Source organism: Pholcus phalangioides, unplaced genomic scaffold (assembly GCF_987345545.1).
Source record: "Pholcus phalangioides strain wild (caught in Gottingen) unplaced genomic scaffold, Ppha-v1.0 ptg000010l_1, whole genome shotgun sequence".
Taxonomy (NCBI): domain Eukaryota; kingdom Metazoa; phylum Arthropoda; class Arachnida; order Araneae; family Pholcidae; genus Pholcus; species Pholcus phalangioides.
In genome coordinates, this window is record NW_028301603.1 from 35,964,973 (window position 1) to 35,981,381 (window position 16,409).

General features: G+C 34.9%; 1 protein-coding gene across 1 annotated transcript in view; it reads left to right on the top strand.

The window, feature by feature from the left end:
• Positions 1-3,177: 3,177 nt before the first annotated feature.
• Positions 3,178-16,409, top strand: part of LOC149081360 (uncharacterized) — a 183,115-nt gene continuing 169,883 nt past the window's right edge. The window contains exon 1 of the mRNA XM_089237325.1: positions 3,178-3,447. Within this exon, the coding sequence (XP_089093451.1) occupies positions 3,336-3,447 (112 nt within the window). The 5' untranslated portion in view covers positions 3,178-3,335. The remainder of the gene's footprint in view (positions 3,448-16,409) is intronic.

Below are 16,409 nucleotides of genomic sequence, written 5' to 3' on the forward strand. Positions count from 1 at the left end.
ATGGATGACAATATTCGTCCGCATAGGACACATGAAGCGGACGACACACTAGAAAGTGAAAATATTGAACACATGCTATGGCTTGCATATTCCCCGGACCAAAATTCCATAGAGCAGCACACCTGGGATGCATTCGGCAGACGTATTGCTCAAAAACATAACCCTTTTCAAACCATACAGGAACTCAAAATCGCCTTGTTAGGCCGGTATTACACTATAAAAGTTTGATGAAAGTGTTATTATAAAACTTGAAAAATGCAGCCAATAAGGTCAACGGTTGCATTTTCTAGAATGTAACCAATAACGTTATTGATTAGATTTTTCAAGTTTTATAAAAGGGATTTTATCCATCTGTTATAGTGTAATACCGGCCTTAGACGAATGAGACAACATCCCTCAAACTCTCCTGAACAATTTGGTGGAAAATGCACCAAAGATGTCAAATGGGCATCAGTGTCCGAGGATGTCACACCTCATATTGAAGAACTCATATCTGCCTTTATTTTCAGAAGAACGAGCATTTTTCGTAACTGTTTACGATTGCTGTAAAATTATTATTTTATTTCGCTAATTATTATTTTTTGCCATGTAGCAATATCCGTTCCACTTTGCATTAGTAAAGGTACTTCAGGATGTCTATTAAACACGTGGAAAGTTTAATTTCATTACGGGATGTCTGTCAATGGGCACGACGAAAAATAACTATGTTTCTTAGCAATTGTCAAGCACTATACCTATCTGGAATCCATTCGTGATGCTGCCGCTAAAGCGTCGCTATCGATAGAAATACGAAACAAGATAAAGAGACCCACAATAGAAATAAAACGCTGTGTTGATATATATTATTATTCTTCAAAAATATTCTATGAGCAACAACTTGTATCCGCTTCGCAAAAATTCAATATGTTTTTATAGAGGGTAAACCATAGAGGGTTCGTTCTTCTGAAAAAATAATTTCACATATTAATTATGTATTTATTTCTTCCAGTAATTCTAGAATTATTTCTGTTTCGAATTTTCAACTTGTATCTGTCACGAATTCCGAAACTATATATCTGCCACTTATTCGAAAATTATTTCTCTCACTAATTGTGAAATTATTTTTGACAATAATTCTGAGATTATTACTGTCGCTAATTCTATAAATATTTTTTACAATAATTTTGAGGTTATTCCTGTCGCTAATTCTGGAAATATTTTGACAAGAATTTTGAGATTATTACTGTTGCTAATTCTATAAATATTTTTCACAATACTGAGGTTATTGCTGTCGCTAATTCTAGAATTAGAATTATTTTTGACAATAATTCTGAGATTATTGTTGTCGCTAATTCTGAAAATAATTTTGACAATAATTCTGAGATTATTACTGTCGCTAATCCTGGAAATATTTTTGGCAATACTGAGAATATTTCTGTCACTGATTCTAGAATTATTTTTGACAGTAATTCTGAGATTGTTGATGTCGCTAATTCTGGAAATATTTTTGACTATAATGAGATTATTGTTGTCACTAATTCTGAAAATAATTTTGACAATAATTCTGAGATTATTACTGTCGCTAATCCTGGAATTATTTTTGACAATACTGAGATTATTGCTGTCGCTGATTCTAGAATTATTTTTGACATTAATTCTGAGATTGTTGATGTCGCTAATTCTGGAAATATTTTTGACAATAATTCTGAGATTATTGCTGCCGCTAATTCTGGAAATATTTTTGACTATAATGAGATTATTGCTGTCGCTGATTCTAGAATTATTTTTGACATTAATTCTGAGATTGTTGATGTCGCTAATTCTGGAAATATTTTCGACAATAATTCTGAGATTATTGCTGCCGCTAATTCTGGAAATATTTTTGACTGTAATGAGATTATTGTTGTCACTAATTCTGAAAATAATTTTGACAATAATTCAAAGATTATTGCTGTCGCTAATTCTGGAAATATTTTCTGATAATAATCCTGAGATTATTTTTGTTGCTAATTCTGGATTTAGTTTTGGCAATATAACTATGAAATATTATTTCTTTCAATATTTTTTTCGGAAATATATATTTTTTAATTATTCTGAAATATTTTCTGTCACCGATTGCGGAATTTGTTTCTTTTTTTAAGGGGTTTACAAGTATTTCTGTAAATTGTTCTGTTATGCATAATTTTTGCATGCCGACATTTCCTTCCCGAGAAATGAAGTTGATGATTTAAAAAGGTTCTTGAAAAATGTTTTTCACTTCCCCGTTTATACCTAGAAAGGCCAACACCAGTCATTTTAATGAAACAAAACCCTGCTTGGATTGGGCATGCAAATGTCATCGAACATCAACACGACAACAGCAACAATCTATATCCGCTTCAAAAAATTCAATACGTTTTTATGGGGCGGGGAGGGGAGGGGGGGGGGTAAACTATAGAGGGTAAACCCTTTAATTTTTAGCTAAAATAATTTTTCAATTAGCTAAATGGATTTATTGAAGGTAAAATATACAGTTTGCCTTTATTTTAATGTTATTTGTAAAGAGATAAAATCTTGCTCTACGAAGTTCATCAGTTTTACTTTGAGTTTTATTCCTAATCCCTTCAATTTTGTGCGATTTTATAAATCTCGGAACAATTAAAATTTCAGCAGGAACTCTTATTAGATAAGAAAAGCAACTCTTTTTTTTTTAGATGAAAAAAACATTTTACTTTTCTAGCCGTATTTCATACTAGAATGACATTAAAAGTCGCTAAAATACCAGAAATATTAGAAAATAGATCGTTTTAATGTGTTTTTGACCATGTATTTGCCATTTATATTCAAATGCAGGACCGCAGAGGGTTAATCCAAGCGAATAAAACAAAACACTGCTCGAGCATGTAAACACGATGACATGCAACATTAAGAAGTAAATCATTCCGGAACCAAATATTTCTTTTTAATGCTAAAAATGATGGTACGATAAGGATGAAGGAAGATGAAAATAGATAAAATAAAATAAAATGAAGAAAGAGTTATAGAAGAGGGGGGGGATATCTATCTATCTATCTATCTATCTACCTATCTGGAATCCATTTGGACTGATGCGTTTAGGTTTCGTGGTGCGGCCGCTAAGCGTCGCTACCGAAAAAAGAAAAAGATGAGAAAAGAGGAACACAACGAGGTGCCTGCACAAATGGAAGATCATTTTTCCCGCCAGAGCACGAAGCGCGCGATCTGATATAGTATTTTGTGCGAGAGGTTTGGGATTAGATGGTGGTGAGAGATTCGGCCCGAGATTCGTCCGAGGCGCGTGCAAATCTTTCGGCGGCGACCAACGAAAATCCGTGGTTTCTCGAGGATACCTACTCGTGATGATGACGGCGGTGACACCTCCTCCGACAATGATGATGATCGTGATCATGACGATTGTTCCGGGACTGATCATTCAAAACTTTGTCTTTCTCGGGATTTTGGCTGTGAAAGGTAAGGTCGTTTGTTTTGATTTTTCTCTGATGTCGGACATCATCAATATTCTAAATTTATCTAGGACTTTTTTTTTTCAATTTACTTATTTTACTCTAAAATCTTTGCTACGAATTCAGAGGTTTTATTTCATTATTACTATTTATTACAGAGGTTTTTTACCTTTCTTATCTCACGGCACATTTGAAGATACCGTTGAACTTTCGTTGCACACGTGAATTGAGTTTCTGAAAAATTAGAATTTTAATGATTCAATTACAAACTCAGGCAAAACAATTTACAGTCAAATCTCGATAAGTTGAATGTGCAGCAGCCGAGCAAATGAATGAGCCGTGAATCCGCTAAATGAATCTGCTAGATTGTATCGCTAAATGCTAAATTCTGTTGTTAAATGCTAAATTCTGTTGTTAAATGCTAAATTCTATTGCTAAATGCTAAATTCTACTAACTAAATGCTAAATTCTACTAACTAAATGCTAAATTCTACTAACTAAATGCTAAATTACACTAACTAAAAGCTAAATTCTACTAACTAAATTCTACTTTTAAATTTCATTCCCACAAACTTCGACTTAAAGGAATACAACTTCGCGTTAAGGGAAAAATTTAAACACTGAAATATGGAAAAAGTTCTTGGGCCGAGTGAAAACTTCGACTTAAACAGATATTCGAGCTATCGCGAATTGACCGTATTGCTAAATTTGAAAAAAAAAAGACAATATCAACCTTTTAACGGCCAATGTTTCCAATTGGAAATATCGGTCAGAAAAAAATATTTTTCGTAAATTAATTAAAACATATGATTTTTTTTTTGAAGCTTTGAGATTTAAGAGCTTTCAAACTTAATTTACACAAAAAAATTTGAATCATTTCAACACATATGATATCAATTTATTCATTTTGATTTCTTATTTTTAAGAAAGAATAATTTTGTTTTTGTTTTCAATGTTTTTCTATGAACACCGGGCATGTCCAGAAAACTTGTTTTCATGAAATTTTCGGAATGTCTCTAAACCAAATGGTCAGAAAGAGAAATATATAAAAAGAAAAAAAATCTAATTTAATCTCAATTTTCGTTAAAAAATTTTCTCGGTGTAGCTACGAAAAAGCCTGCTTTCCCAGGGCACCTCTTATCAGACGGGTGGTTTCAGAGTCACTCTTAGGGCTGTGTGACAGGTGCGGTCCCAACGGACATCGCAACGGTACTAATAATTGCTTTCACAAATTCTGAAAATTTTTATCAATTTTAGAAATCAATATTTCCATCTAGAGAGAACTAATTCTGGAATTCTACATTTTCATTAACTAAAAATTTCCATCTGGAAAAAAATACTTCTGAATTATTTCTTTCATGAATTCCAAATTTCCACCAATTCTGGAATTCTGAAGTGTTTCTTCAATTCTAGAATTCTGAGATTTTTTTTCAATTCTGGAATTGTGAAGTTTCTTCAATTCTGGAATTGTGAAGTTTCTTCAATTCTGGAATTGTGAAGTTTCTTCAATTCTGGAATTGTGAAGTTTCTTCAATTCTGGAATTCTGAAGTTTCTTCAATTCTGGAATTCTGAAGTTTCAACACTTTTCTGAAACTTCTGAGACTTCTGAGATTTCTTCAATTGTGAAATTTCTTCAATTGTGAAATTTCTTCAATTGTGAAATTTCTTCAATTGTGAAATTTCTTCAATTGTGAAATTTCTTCAATTGTGAAATTTCTTCAATTCTGGATCCCAGAACTTCCTTGAATTCTGAAGCTTCATCAATTGTGGCAGTATTTCTTTCGTTCATTCTGAACTTTCAGTATTCTGAATTTTTATTGATACTGGAATTATCGCTGTCAATATTTTTTCTTATTTTGTGTGAATGCAAGGATTCTGAAATTTCATTAGATTTCAGAGAATTTCATTCATTGGGCCCTGAATTTAATTTGTTTTCGAATTAATTTCTTTTGTTAATTTAAAATTTTCTTTATTACAAAATTTTCATTGATTTTGATTATGTTGTTAATTTACGCTTAATTGGGTCTATATTTTTAAGCATTCCTGTACATTTTTGTAATAATGAAAGAATTTTTGGAATGGATTTTCCTCTTCCACAGGACAAGATATATAGAATTGGGTCCCGAAATCATTAAGAGTGCTCTGGCCCCGCGTCTGGCAGGGCCCTGCGAAGCCTGATAGCACAACCAAAGACGTGTTCACAATTTCAGTGTCCCCTTAACCGCGATTTTATACTTCCGTAGAGGAGATGAATCGGTATCGAAAAAATCACACATTTTTATAGAAATGATGAAAAAATATCCATACGAAAATATTGACACAAATGAAAATTCGGAACTAATTTCTTTTAAAAAATTGATAAAAGGAATCAAATTTCGAAACTAAGAGAAAAATTAGACCTTAAAAAAGAAAATTTTATTAATATTATCATTTACCTAATACATTAATGAATTGAAATGGAGATTGAACTAAGGAAGAGAATAAGGATTCATGAACTAAAAATAAAAAATATATCATTGAAAAAAAATAATTCCGGAATTGATCAAAATTAGAAATGCATGAAAGAAATAATTTCAGTATTTTTATAAAAATTTGGAATTTATGAAATAAATAATTGCTGAAATAATGAAAGTTCGGAATTTATGAAATGAATAATTGCTGAATTGATGAAAATTCGTAATTTTACAAGGGAATTTATGCACAAACTTCACTAAAATTTCAGAATTAATGAAAAAATAATTAAGAGTTTATCAAAAAATAATTCAGAATTTATGAAAAAATAATTCAGAATTTATGAAAAGATAATTCAGAATTTATGAAAAAATAATTCAGAATTTATGAAAAAATAATTCAGAATTTATGAAAAAAAATTCGTAATGCATAATTTAAGCTCAGTCGTCTTGTTTTTTACAAAAAATGTATTAGATATAGTATATTTTTTCGCTTTTATTACCATGAATGAGGGACTCTCTTTAGAACGCTAGTCCCCGTGCGACCGCACGCGTAGCATACCCTTCAGGGTGTCTGTGTGACACCCCTCTTGACAGTCACCCCATTTTTAACCGCCAAATAATAATTTGAGATATAATTTAAAAGCTTGAACGTACACCCCTTTTCACCGGACGGAAAAAAAAAAAATATTTTATTGTATTTTGTGTCAGTAAGATTTTTTCAAATACGTTTTTCAAAACTGATAACAAGCCCTTAATGTAAAATTCGTTTTTGAAAAGATAGCAGGTATATGAGATTTCTTCAGGGGTCTGAATTTCCAGGTGTTAAATATATACAGGTATCAGTCGATTGTTGATTGGAATCACGGCAAAACAATTTTAAAGTTTGAAATTTTCAATTTTTGTTTCCGAAAATTCTGTATTTTATTGAAATTTTAATTTAGAGATTTTTCTTAAAACAATACATGAATTCAAGGAAACAGTTATTTTCCGGATATTATGCTGAGGTGAGCTCGGAAAGAAAAGTCATCACGACTCCGCCGGGACTCGAACCCAGGTCCTCTTGCATACCGGGCAAGCATGCTACCATCTACACCACTGGAGACACATGAATCTGCCTTCCTAATTTCACGCACTGTGTCGTGAGGCGCTGAAGTAGAGGCATTAGTAGCCTCTCTTAACTTCAGGAAATGGCCCCCGGGTAGGACGGTTTAGAGAGATATAGATGGCTTTTCCTCAGCCAGAGATATCAAGGAAACAGTTATTTCTCTGGCTGAGGAAAAGCCATCTATATCTCTCTAAATACATGAATTGTTTGCACATTGAGAAGACGGTTCTTGTTAAGATCAACAATGGAATCAACATTGCAATTTAAAAGATCTAATCGAACGTTAGATCTAATGCTATTTAAAAATATTAGCAAATCTTCCTTTTGTTTTATCATGAAATACTTCTGTGTGAACATGCGAAAATGTTCAGAGAAATTAAATATTTCCCAGCTTTTAGCGAACCAACGATTGATGTATTTAATGGATTATTTCGAAGGAGGGGTTATTTTCTTTGGTTGGAGGAAATGAAATTTCGAGTTGTCTTATTTGTGTGTGTGTGTTAGGACATACGCAACACATTTAAAGAAATGTAAAGAATACAAGATTAAGAGTAATGTTAAGAATGAGTGCGCCACAATTAGAATGGTGGTAATGAACGAGAACGTAACGACGGGGGGAAAGATATTTAATGTGAAATTTTTACAAAGGAAAAAAAGTTGCAAGCATATCCACATAACAATGGAAAAAGTTCAGAGTTTGAGAGCGTATAAATGGAAAAGATGAAAGTTTCGGGGATTTGCGATTCAGAACCGCTGCGGTCCTCCGCTAGAGTTACCTCTAGCTGAGATCTGCCCGGGCATAGTTCACCATCTATATGCTCCCAACGTGTACGCTCTGACTCTGGGTCCTCAAGTAATTATGGACAACACAGTCCATCAGTGCGTCACGTCTGATGGGATCTCGATACTTTAGGTTTCTCCCTTTCGGATATAGCGATAGTTCAAAAAAATGTTAAAAATGATTAAAACGAAAATAATGATAATGCTAAGAAGTTACAAACAATCAGGACGTAAATTATAATAATGCAGAGAGTTATAAATAAAGGAGGAAGTAAATAATAATGACGCGATAACTCACAAATAATAAGAACGCAAATGATAATATCGTAAAAAGTTTCAGATATTTATGAAGACGTAAATGGTAATATATTGAAAAAAGTTACGAGCAATGAGGCCGCAGTAATAACAGTACAAAAAGTTTAAAACAATGAGGATGTGATAAGAATAATGAAAATGCAGAAAGTTTCAAATAATGACGAAAATAGAAATCTATATATATAAAATTGATTTTCTGTGTGTCTGTGTGTCTGTGTGTGTGTATGTTCTCTATACAAATCTACAATTTTAGATCGATCGTCGCCAAATTTTGCATATATACCAAATGCGACCCGACTTGAACGATAGGCTACTTTAAAATTTCGTCAGACCAGGGCAAATGCCCCAAATGGGCAAAAAACTGTCCGGCAACAATGGTTTTTGGGCCTCAACAATCACTTTCCGAACGTTTACTTTGGTTACCGTGGTTCCCTAGCGATGAGTTTCAGACGTGTTTATGCCTTTACAACGGTTTGTCGCTTCTTTAATGCTGCCAGTATATATATATAATAGTTTATGCCTTTATAATGGTTTGCCACATTTTCAATATACTCTCAGTAATGAGGCTTTTTGAATAGACGTCATAATCATCATCAGCATCGCTTTGAGGGTCAGGAAAAGGGTGATCCTCATAGAAATCACTATTAAAATTGCCCGATTTAACTGCATAAATACGGAAATTTAGTGGGTGGGGGGGGGGGTTCCTGCCACATCAATAATTTTAAAAATTAAATTGAATTCTCGATTTTTGAAATATGCAATTCACTTGGAGATACGAAGCCCAGAAAATTAAAAATATGAATAATGTGCCGGATCTACTTTTGAGTTTGATATCCATGTAATAACATTGATTCCAACTTTTTATTTATATCTTCTCAAGCATGAAAATTAATGTCTCCGTATTGTCTTTTGATATTTATTTGCATAAATTCATATAGTTTAGGATGTTTTTAAAATTAGTTATGGGCCCCGTAAAGTGCATCGAAAAAATTCCACAGCTTTAAGTAAGCATTTTTGGAAGCTCAAACAGGCAGAAATAGCTAACTTGAAGTTCAGGGGGAGGGAATCGAAATACCTTACACCCATAAAAAAAAAGGGGGGGGGGGACTATTCATTTCTACGTTTCTTTAAATGTAGATTTGTTTCTTTCATGAGTCGCGCAGGACGTCGCCATATTGGTTAACTTTAGACACGGTTTGCATGTCCCTCAAAGAAAGAGGGAGATATCGCATGATCCAAAAAGCCTCCTTGAAGAAAACCCGGGCAGCGCCGGGTATTGTAGCTAGTAATCTATAAAAAGGATTTTTATTGATAAAAATATTTCAGAAAATTTAAAAATAATGAGGACGTAAATAATAATAATTCAAAATGTTAGAAATAACAACGACGTATTAATGATAATAAAATGATACAAAAAGTTCCAAATAATGAGGACAAAAATAACAAAAATCGGAGAAAGTTGGAAATAAAGAGAACGTATTGATATGAATAAAAGTTATGCAAAAAGTTAGAAATGAGAACATATTGAAATAATTATTAAAATGATGCAAAAAAGGTGCAAATAATGGGGACGTAAATAGCAACAATGCAAAATATTAGAAATACCGGGATGCAATAATAATAATAATAATAATGATGATGATGCGAAAAGTTGCAAACAATGATGATGCGAAAAGTTGCAAACAATGATGATGCGAAAAGTTGCAAACAATGATGATGGGAAAAGTTGCAAACAATGATGCGTAAGAATGCACAGAATGCGAAAAACCAAAACGTAACAAAACTAAAAATAAGAACTTAACAATAACAAAGTGGTGATGCTTTGACGACCATCAAAGCATCACAATATTAAAGTTTCGAATATGAGAAAGTGAATCAATAATGATAAAATTTCTAAATAATGAGAACACTTGATTTTTTTTGGCAATATGTATTGAATTGAAAATGCCACTAAAATACGTACTAACTTACTGAAGACTTGTATTCGAATATGAAACAATGGATACAAAATTTCAGAGAATAATTACAGAGAATAACTTATATTAGAAATGAACAAACACGATTACGAACGCGACGACGGGAATAATGAGGAAAAAACAATAATTAAAACGGAAAGTAAGAGGCTCAAAACAAATATTTACAGCATTTAATTACGTACACATTCCATCAAATTTCACAACAATAGCATAAATACATGCATTACCGAATGAAATAATGATTTCAGTTAAGAAATACACAGTAGAAATTATTGAACAAAATTACAGAACAAAATTTAATGAGCAGATTTCGAAAATTATATGGTTTTTTAAAGGATATTTCCGAATATTTTCTCGTTACCAGAATAAATTTAAAAAATAAAATAAAATAATTATTTCTTCCGTACACTTAACTACTGAAATAGTTATCTCATCATCACAAAAAAAGGAAAATTCACTACCCCCCCCCCACTTCCACACACACAATTACATACGTATTTCATTAAATTTATTACAAGTTTTCTGTAATTTAACTAATATAACTGGAAAAATCTGAAAATGGACTCGATGCTATCATTTTCTTTGATGTCGTCACACACAAAATTAATCCGTTTAATTGAGAGTGTTATTAAATTATAAAATTTAAATTCAAAGACACATCGAACGAAATTAATTACCGAAAATGAAATGTTTCTCGAGAGTTTCCCGGAATTTTATTCATTCGTGTTTTCAAAACGTTCAAATAAATGGTAATCGGTTGCGAATTCCACAAGGTCCATCGCTTGTTCCTTTCGCTGGTGCGTGGTCACATCTGCAGACCTGACAACAATGCAAAATTCATCGATATAATTCGATTTTCCAACTTGGTACCAGGTGGTTATGCTGTCGCCAGACAGTTACGCAGACAGGAGCAGAAAAATAGAAGAGAAATATTTCTTAGGATTCTATATATTTTCCAAAAAAAAAGTCTTCCAGTGTCCGTGTTATTCTCCCGATGGAATAGATTCCACCAAAAACATCCTATTTCAATGAAATACAAGTTCCTGAATAAATCTAGTACGAAATATAAAATACGATGTTTAAGGATATTTTAACGGAAAGACAGCTTGGAATTTTAAAGCTTTTAGTACTTTTAGTGTTTTTGAGTTCGCAGATAATGAACATACATAATGATATTCTCTAACCGTAGAGTTGTAATGTTCTAGATCAGTGTTACGTTACATATCTGCATTTCGTAAATGTTACTTAACCGCGTTTTTGGCTCCCCCCCCCCCCTTGGACATCCTTCTTGTGTGGCTCCCCAGTTTTAAATGGGGTACCAAGACTCGTGAGCGAAACCCTTTCTACGTCTGAAACTAATTTATAAACCAATTCAGGTTGTACAAAAATTGCATAAATAAGGTCAACGTATAGACCTAGGGCATGGTTGAACAAGGAGGTTTAACGGCCTGTAAACAGTTAAGAGTCGGGGCCTCCGTCTTGGTAATTTAGGCAAGAAAAAAAAAATTAGAGAAACAGAAAATCAAAAGTAAACGTTTATTTATTTTCCTTCCTACACGACAATTTCTATAGTTTCAGAGACCGCATTGGGCCCGAAAGCAGGGGTCCTTACGAGTTCTAAGATCCCAGGAAGTTACCTAGTTTGCCTAGGCCAGTCCTTTAGCCAGAGTCTAGAGTTCCATCATCTTCCATCTTTTTGAGAGGTTATATCAGGGCCGTCTCACGAGAGAGAGACCATCACGAGGCTCCAGTCAGCGATGCTCATAGGGCCCTATCTGGCTGGAATTACCAGACTGCTAGTTTACATATTTTTTCCCGGAAATCGTAGCTTGAACTTGAAATACCAAACAGATACCCACGTTAATATTACTTACTGACCCTCTAACGTAAATGGTATCTGTTAGAATAGTAGCAACACCCTCCCATAGCTCACCAATCTATCCACTCTACCTAACCAAACATAAAAACACTTTTTCAAAGTATATGAGGGCAAAAATAAGATGGAAAAATTAAGCACATTTGTGGTAAGCACAATGCACGTCACAGTCCGAAATACAAATATGGAAATCGTAATATAGCTTCATATCACATAATATAGAGGCCTTTCTAAGCATCAGAGCCCCACGCCCGTCGTGACCGGTTGGGCCAACGCATTAAAACGGCACCGGGTTATACTGATATAACTCCTAGGGGGTTTCTACCAGATTCTAAGAGTTATTATTTTTCCACACCATATTTCCCCTAAACGCTTCACATCTATTTTATCACGGCATCCTTAGTGACCTGCCATGGCTCCCATTTAAATCGATTATGATCTGTGGGCCCCCCTTAAAATATCCTAGAGCCGCAAAGGAGTCACATTTCCACAGAAGGGAACAACTTTTCCAGAATTTAAGGATCTAACGGCCGTATTCACCGACACAGTTTAAACCACAATCGCAAGTGAAAGGTGGTGGGATCGAAACGGATTGGTTAAATTCATTATTTTAACCAATCCGTGTCGATCCCCTAATCCTATACCTTGCGAAACTGTGTCGGTGAATACTGCCGTTATCGGTAAGCACCGATCCCTTGCTCCACCAAAGTGCATGAATCGGCCATGATGCGATAAATTCAATAGCACAGACTTCTATAACACGTGCGCAAATTAACGTTTGAAATTTTCTAAATGAAAATAAGAACGAAATTAAACAAAAAAAAAAAATACGTTGATTTATATCTTCAAAGAGAAAGAAACGAATGCGATTAGTGAAAGTAATGGCTAATATATGCTTTTAAAGAAATTGCATTTGTGTCAAATACACCCGTTCGATGAAGGTTGAGTTATTTGGGACAGGGCTATGCATTTAAGAGACATTGCGATGGTATTTAAATCGAATCAATCTTTGCCGTTTTATCGATTTCCGGAAATTTATCTTTTATAGGGGAAAAAAAGTAGAGAATCAGGGAAAATTCCTTCAACAAAAAAATTAGGATGAATGTATAACTTTCTGAAGATACAATTTTTAAAGAGGAATATAAATTAACTGACGCGAAGTTGCATCTTAATTAAATGTTAATTGAAGTTCTCGTGCGTGCAAAGGACCATAAATACCGAAAACTTAAGAATTTCTGTATGTAATAACATTGTTTGATACTGCAATTGAAATAAATTAAATGGTCAAATGTTTGATGCCAGTTCCTCAAAAAAATGCAAAAAAATATCGGAATGTATTTGTAATTTAAAAATAATTCTTATATATTGTTAATAAAGGATTCTTTTCATTAGAATCTTTTAACAAAATTATCAGAAACACATGCTTTTTTGGTCGGTTTGTTTCTTTGTATTAAACTTCGAAACCTATATAGTTTTTCGATATTTGAACGTATGTTACTGCAAGTCGGTCCCACTTAATAGGATAACGGATAAAAATCCTCCGGCACCATAATCTCTACCAAGTTAAGATTTAAAAAAACGTTCGAGGGGGGTACTATTCCACCAAACACCAACCCTGGCTATATTGCAGGTAAGGGGTCATTCAAGTATTACTTCAGCATCGATGGGGTTTCCGATTTGCAGACTTTTGATGATAAGGGGGAAGGGGGGGGGGGTGGATAATGCTTACGTCATCAACCACCCTTTATGAAAATATTAAATATTCTTACTCGGTGCGCCAAAAAGGAGAAACAATTTTCGATAGTTTGTGGGCACTTTGAGGTAGCGTAACTCACCCCTATTGATAAGTGCCCTACAGAGCCACTTTAGTGATCTCTAAATGTTTCGCGCATCCAAGTGCTCTGGAAATGTGCCACGCATCACTCAAGTGATCCGTAATTATGCCGCGGATCACTTAAATAATCTGAGAATATGTCGCGGGTATCTTTAGTGATGTATAACCGCACTAGGGGCTTCTAAATGCTCTAAAACTGTGTCACTTGTCACTCAAGGGATCTAAATGTGCCAAGTGATCGTTTAAGTGTTCTGGAACTGTGTCCCGGGTCATTTAAGTGATCTGAAAAATGTGCCACGGGCCGCTCAAATGCTCTGGAATTGTACCACGGGTCACTTAAGCGATCTGTAAATGTGCCGTTTAGTTCATTTTTACAAAATTACGTTTGAGGAGGGCAGGCCGCATCAGATAACCCCGGGACCATATTTGGTCCGCGGACCAAGGGTTTACCATACATGGCTTAGAGGGTGGATCGCAATGAACTTATTAAAGATAAATTTTGAGTTCATAGCCCTCAAATAGAGCATTGAAATTAACAGAAATTTATTATATTAATTATATTAACATATAAAGGTATTTTCTTCCGAAATTTCAAATAAAAAATATTTTTTTCACGATCAAAAAATAAATTTCCCGATAATAATTCCCCGACGATCAAAAAGTGAAATTTTGATCGTGGGGGGGTTCATCTCTGTTTCCACCAATATGCGTTAGGATTCAGAGTGGCAGAGCTGATGACGAAATTTTGCTGACAGGTGGGGGGGGGTGTCAGAGTTTCGCTGACTATTGCTGACGGGGGGGGGGAGTGGGTCAAAAATGGCTAAAAACTTGCTAACGCAATACTTGAACGGTCCCTAACTCTCCACTTCACCAAACACCAACTCTGGCCATATCGCAATTTACTGCCATTAATGAGATGGGTTGGAAATGAAGGCGATGTGTATCGGTGGTCGCTTCAAGTTCGTTAAGGAAAATATTTTACCTATATCCTCCCTCGGGTTCGCGACTGCAACCTTCACGGTGGTAGACGGTGCGACGAAAATGATCAATGACCATCCATTGGCGGTGGACTCAAGCTCATAAGGGAAAATGCCTTACTTGTATCCTACCAGGGGTTGGAACTCGCGACGGCAACTTTCACGGTGGTAGGCGAGCATTTTGCCACCCCGCCATTCGGGCTCCCGAGGGTACGCACTGGCACCGAAGTATACAAGTTGTCTTCAATATGCATATTTAGTTATTTTGTTTTTGTTCTCGGTTGAGCCAAAAGAGGGTGCCAACTTTCTTAATGGAAAGCGAAAAATCTTAGGTTATGTGATCATTTTAATTAAACATAATTTTAATTTCATTTTTTTGATGTCTGATTTATTTGCGACGCTTTATTAATGTTGACCCTTCATCAGTTTTCAATACACAAATTATACTATCGTTGTAAAATGTTTACTGAATTGTTCCCAGGAAAATCGTATACTGTGTGCTGCAAGCGTTGATATCCGATTAATCGCAGATATCCGACTGCAGTTATGCTGCTACGACAGTTTAGTCGTACAAGACAGTGTTGTTCAACCACTGGAAGGTGGATGGGACGATTCGCATGGGCGAAGATACGGGGGGGGGGGCCCAGCGTCAAAGGTGGAGTCGATTGATCCAATTTATATATGTATGAATTAACATCATCATCATCATCATCATCGTGAGCGCCCCCCCCAGCAATAATGAACGTGGCACCCCCAGACTTCCAAGTCTAACACTTCCTATGACGGTTCGTGAATTTCACATATTGTGTGCTGCACTCACTGATATCCAATGAAGCAGGGGCCGACTGCAGTTACGCCGCTACAACAGTTGAGTCGTCTGCGACAGTGTTGTTCCACCACTGCAACGTGGACCGGGCGGTCCGTGAATTTTATTGGCCTATTTAATACGGCCGATATATATTATAATTATATAGATTCATTTGATTAAAAAAATCATTAATTTAAATACTCTACTGTTCTGTCTCATCTGTATAAGCGTGTTGCAAATTAAATTTATCACATTGTGCAGTATTATATTCGCATTAGATTGGAATCGGATATTTTATCGGTACTTCATTTTTTGTCGGTCCACAATTTACCTCTCCTACAATTCATTATTTTCCTGTCTGCAAATTATTTATCCTACTTGCTTATCTTTTTTGCGGTCAGCAAATTGCACTGCTGGCCACCGTAAATGCAACACCCTGAAGGAAGCATGCAAATAATATGAAATTTACAACATGCATTAGCGGAGGTGAGATATGCAAATGATTAGAATTTCAGCGCAGACGCACATCATGCGCGCCTGTGGTGCCACTTCAAAGCGCTATTTAAGGCTTGGAGATTTCGACGATTTGAAGTACGGCAATTGTGTTTTTCTTGTGGTTTTTTCAAAAAAACGATCAATTATGCCTCGTAGAAAACAGCGATCATCTTTTGATCAAGTATCCGAGTTCGACAGAGGAAGGATAGTGGCCTACCGAGATTGTGGATTATCTTTCAGGGAAATCGGTAGTCGTGTTGGACGAAACCAAACAACTGTAATGCGGATATGTGATCGTTGGATGCAGGAGGGTACGACGGACCGACGTGTTCGATCGCATCCACCTCAG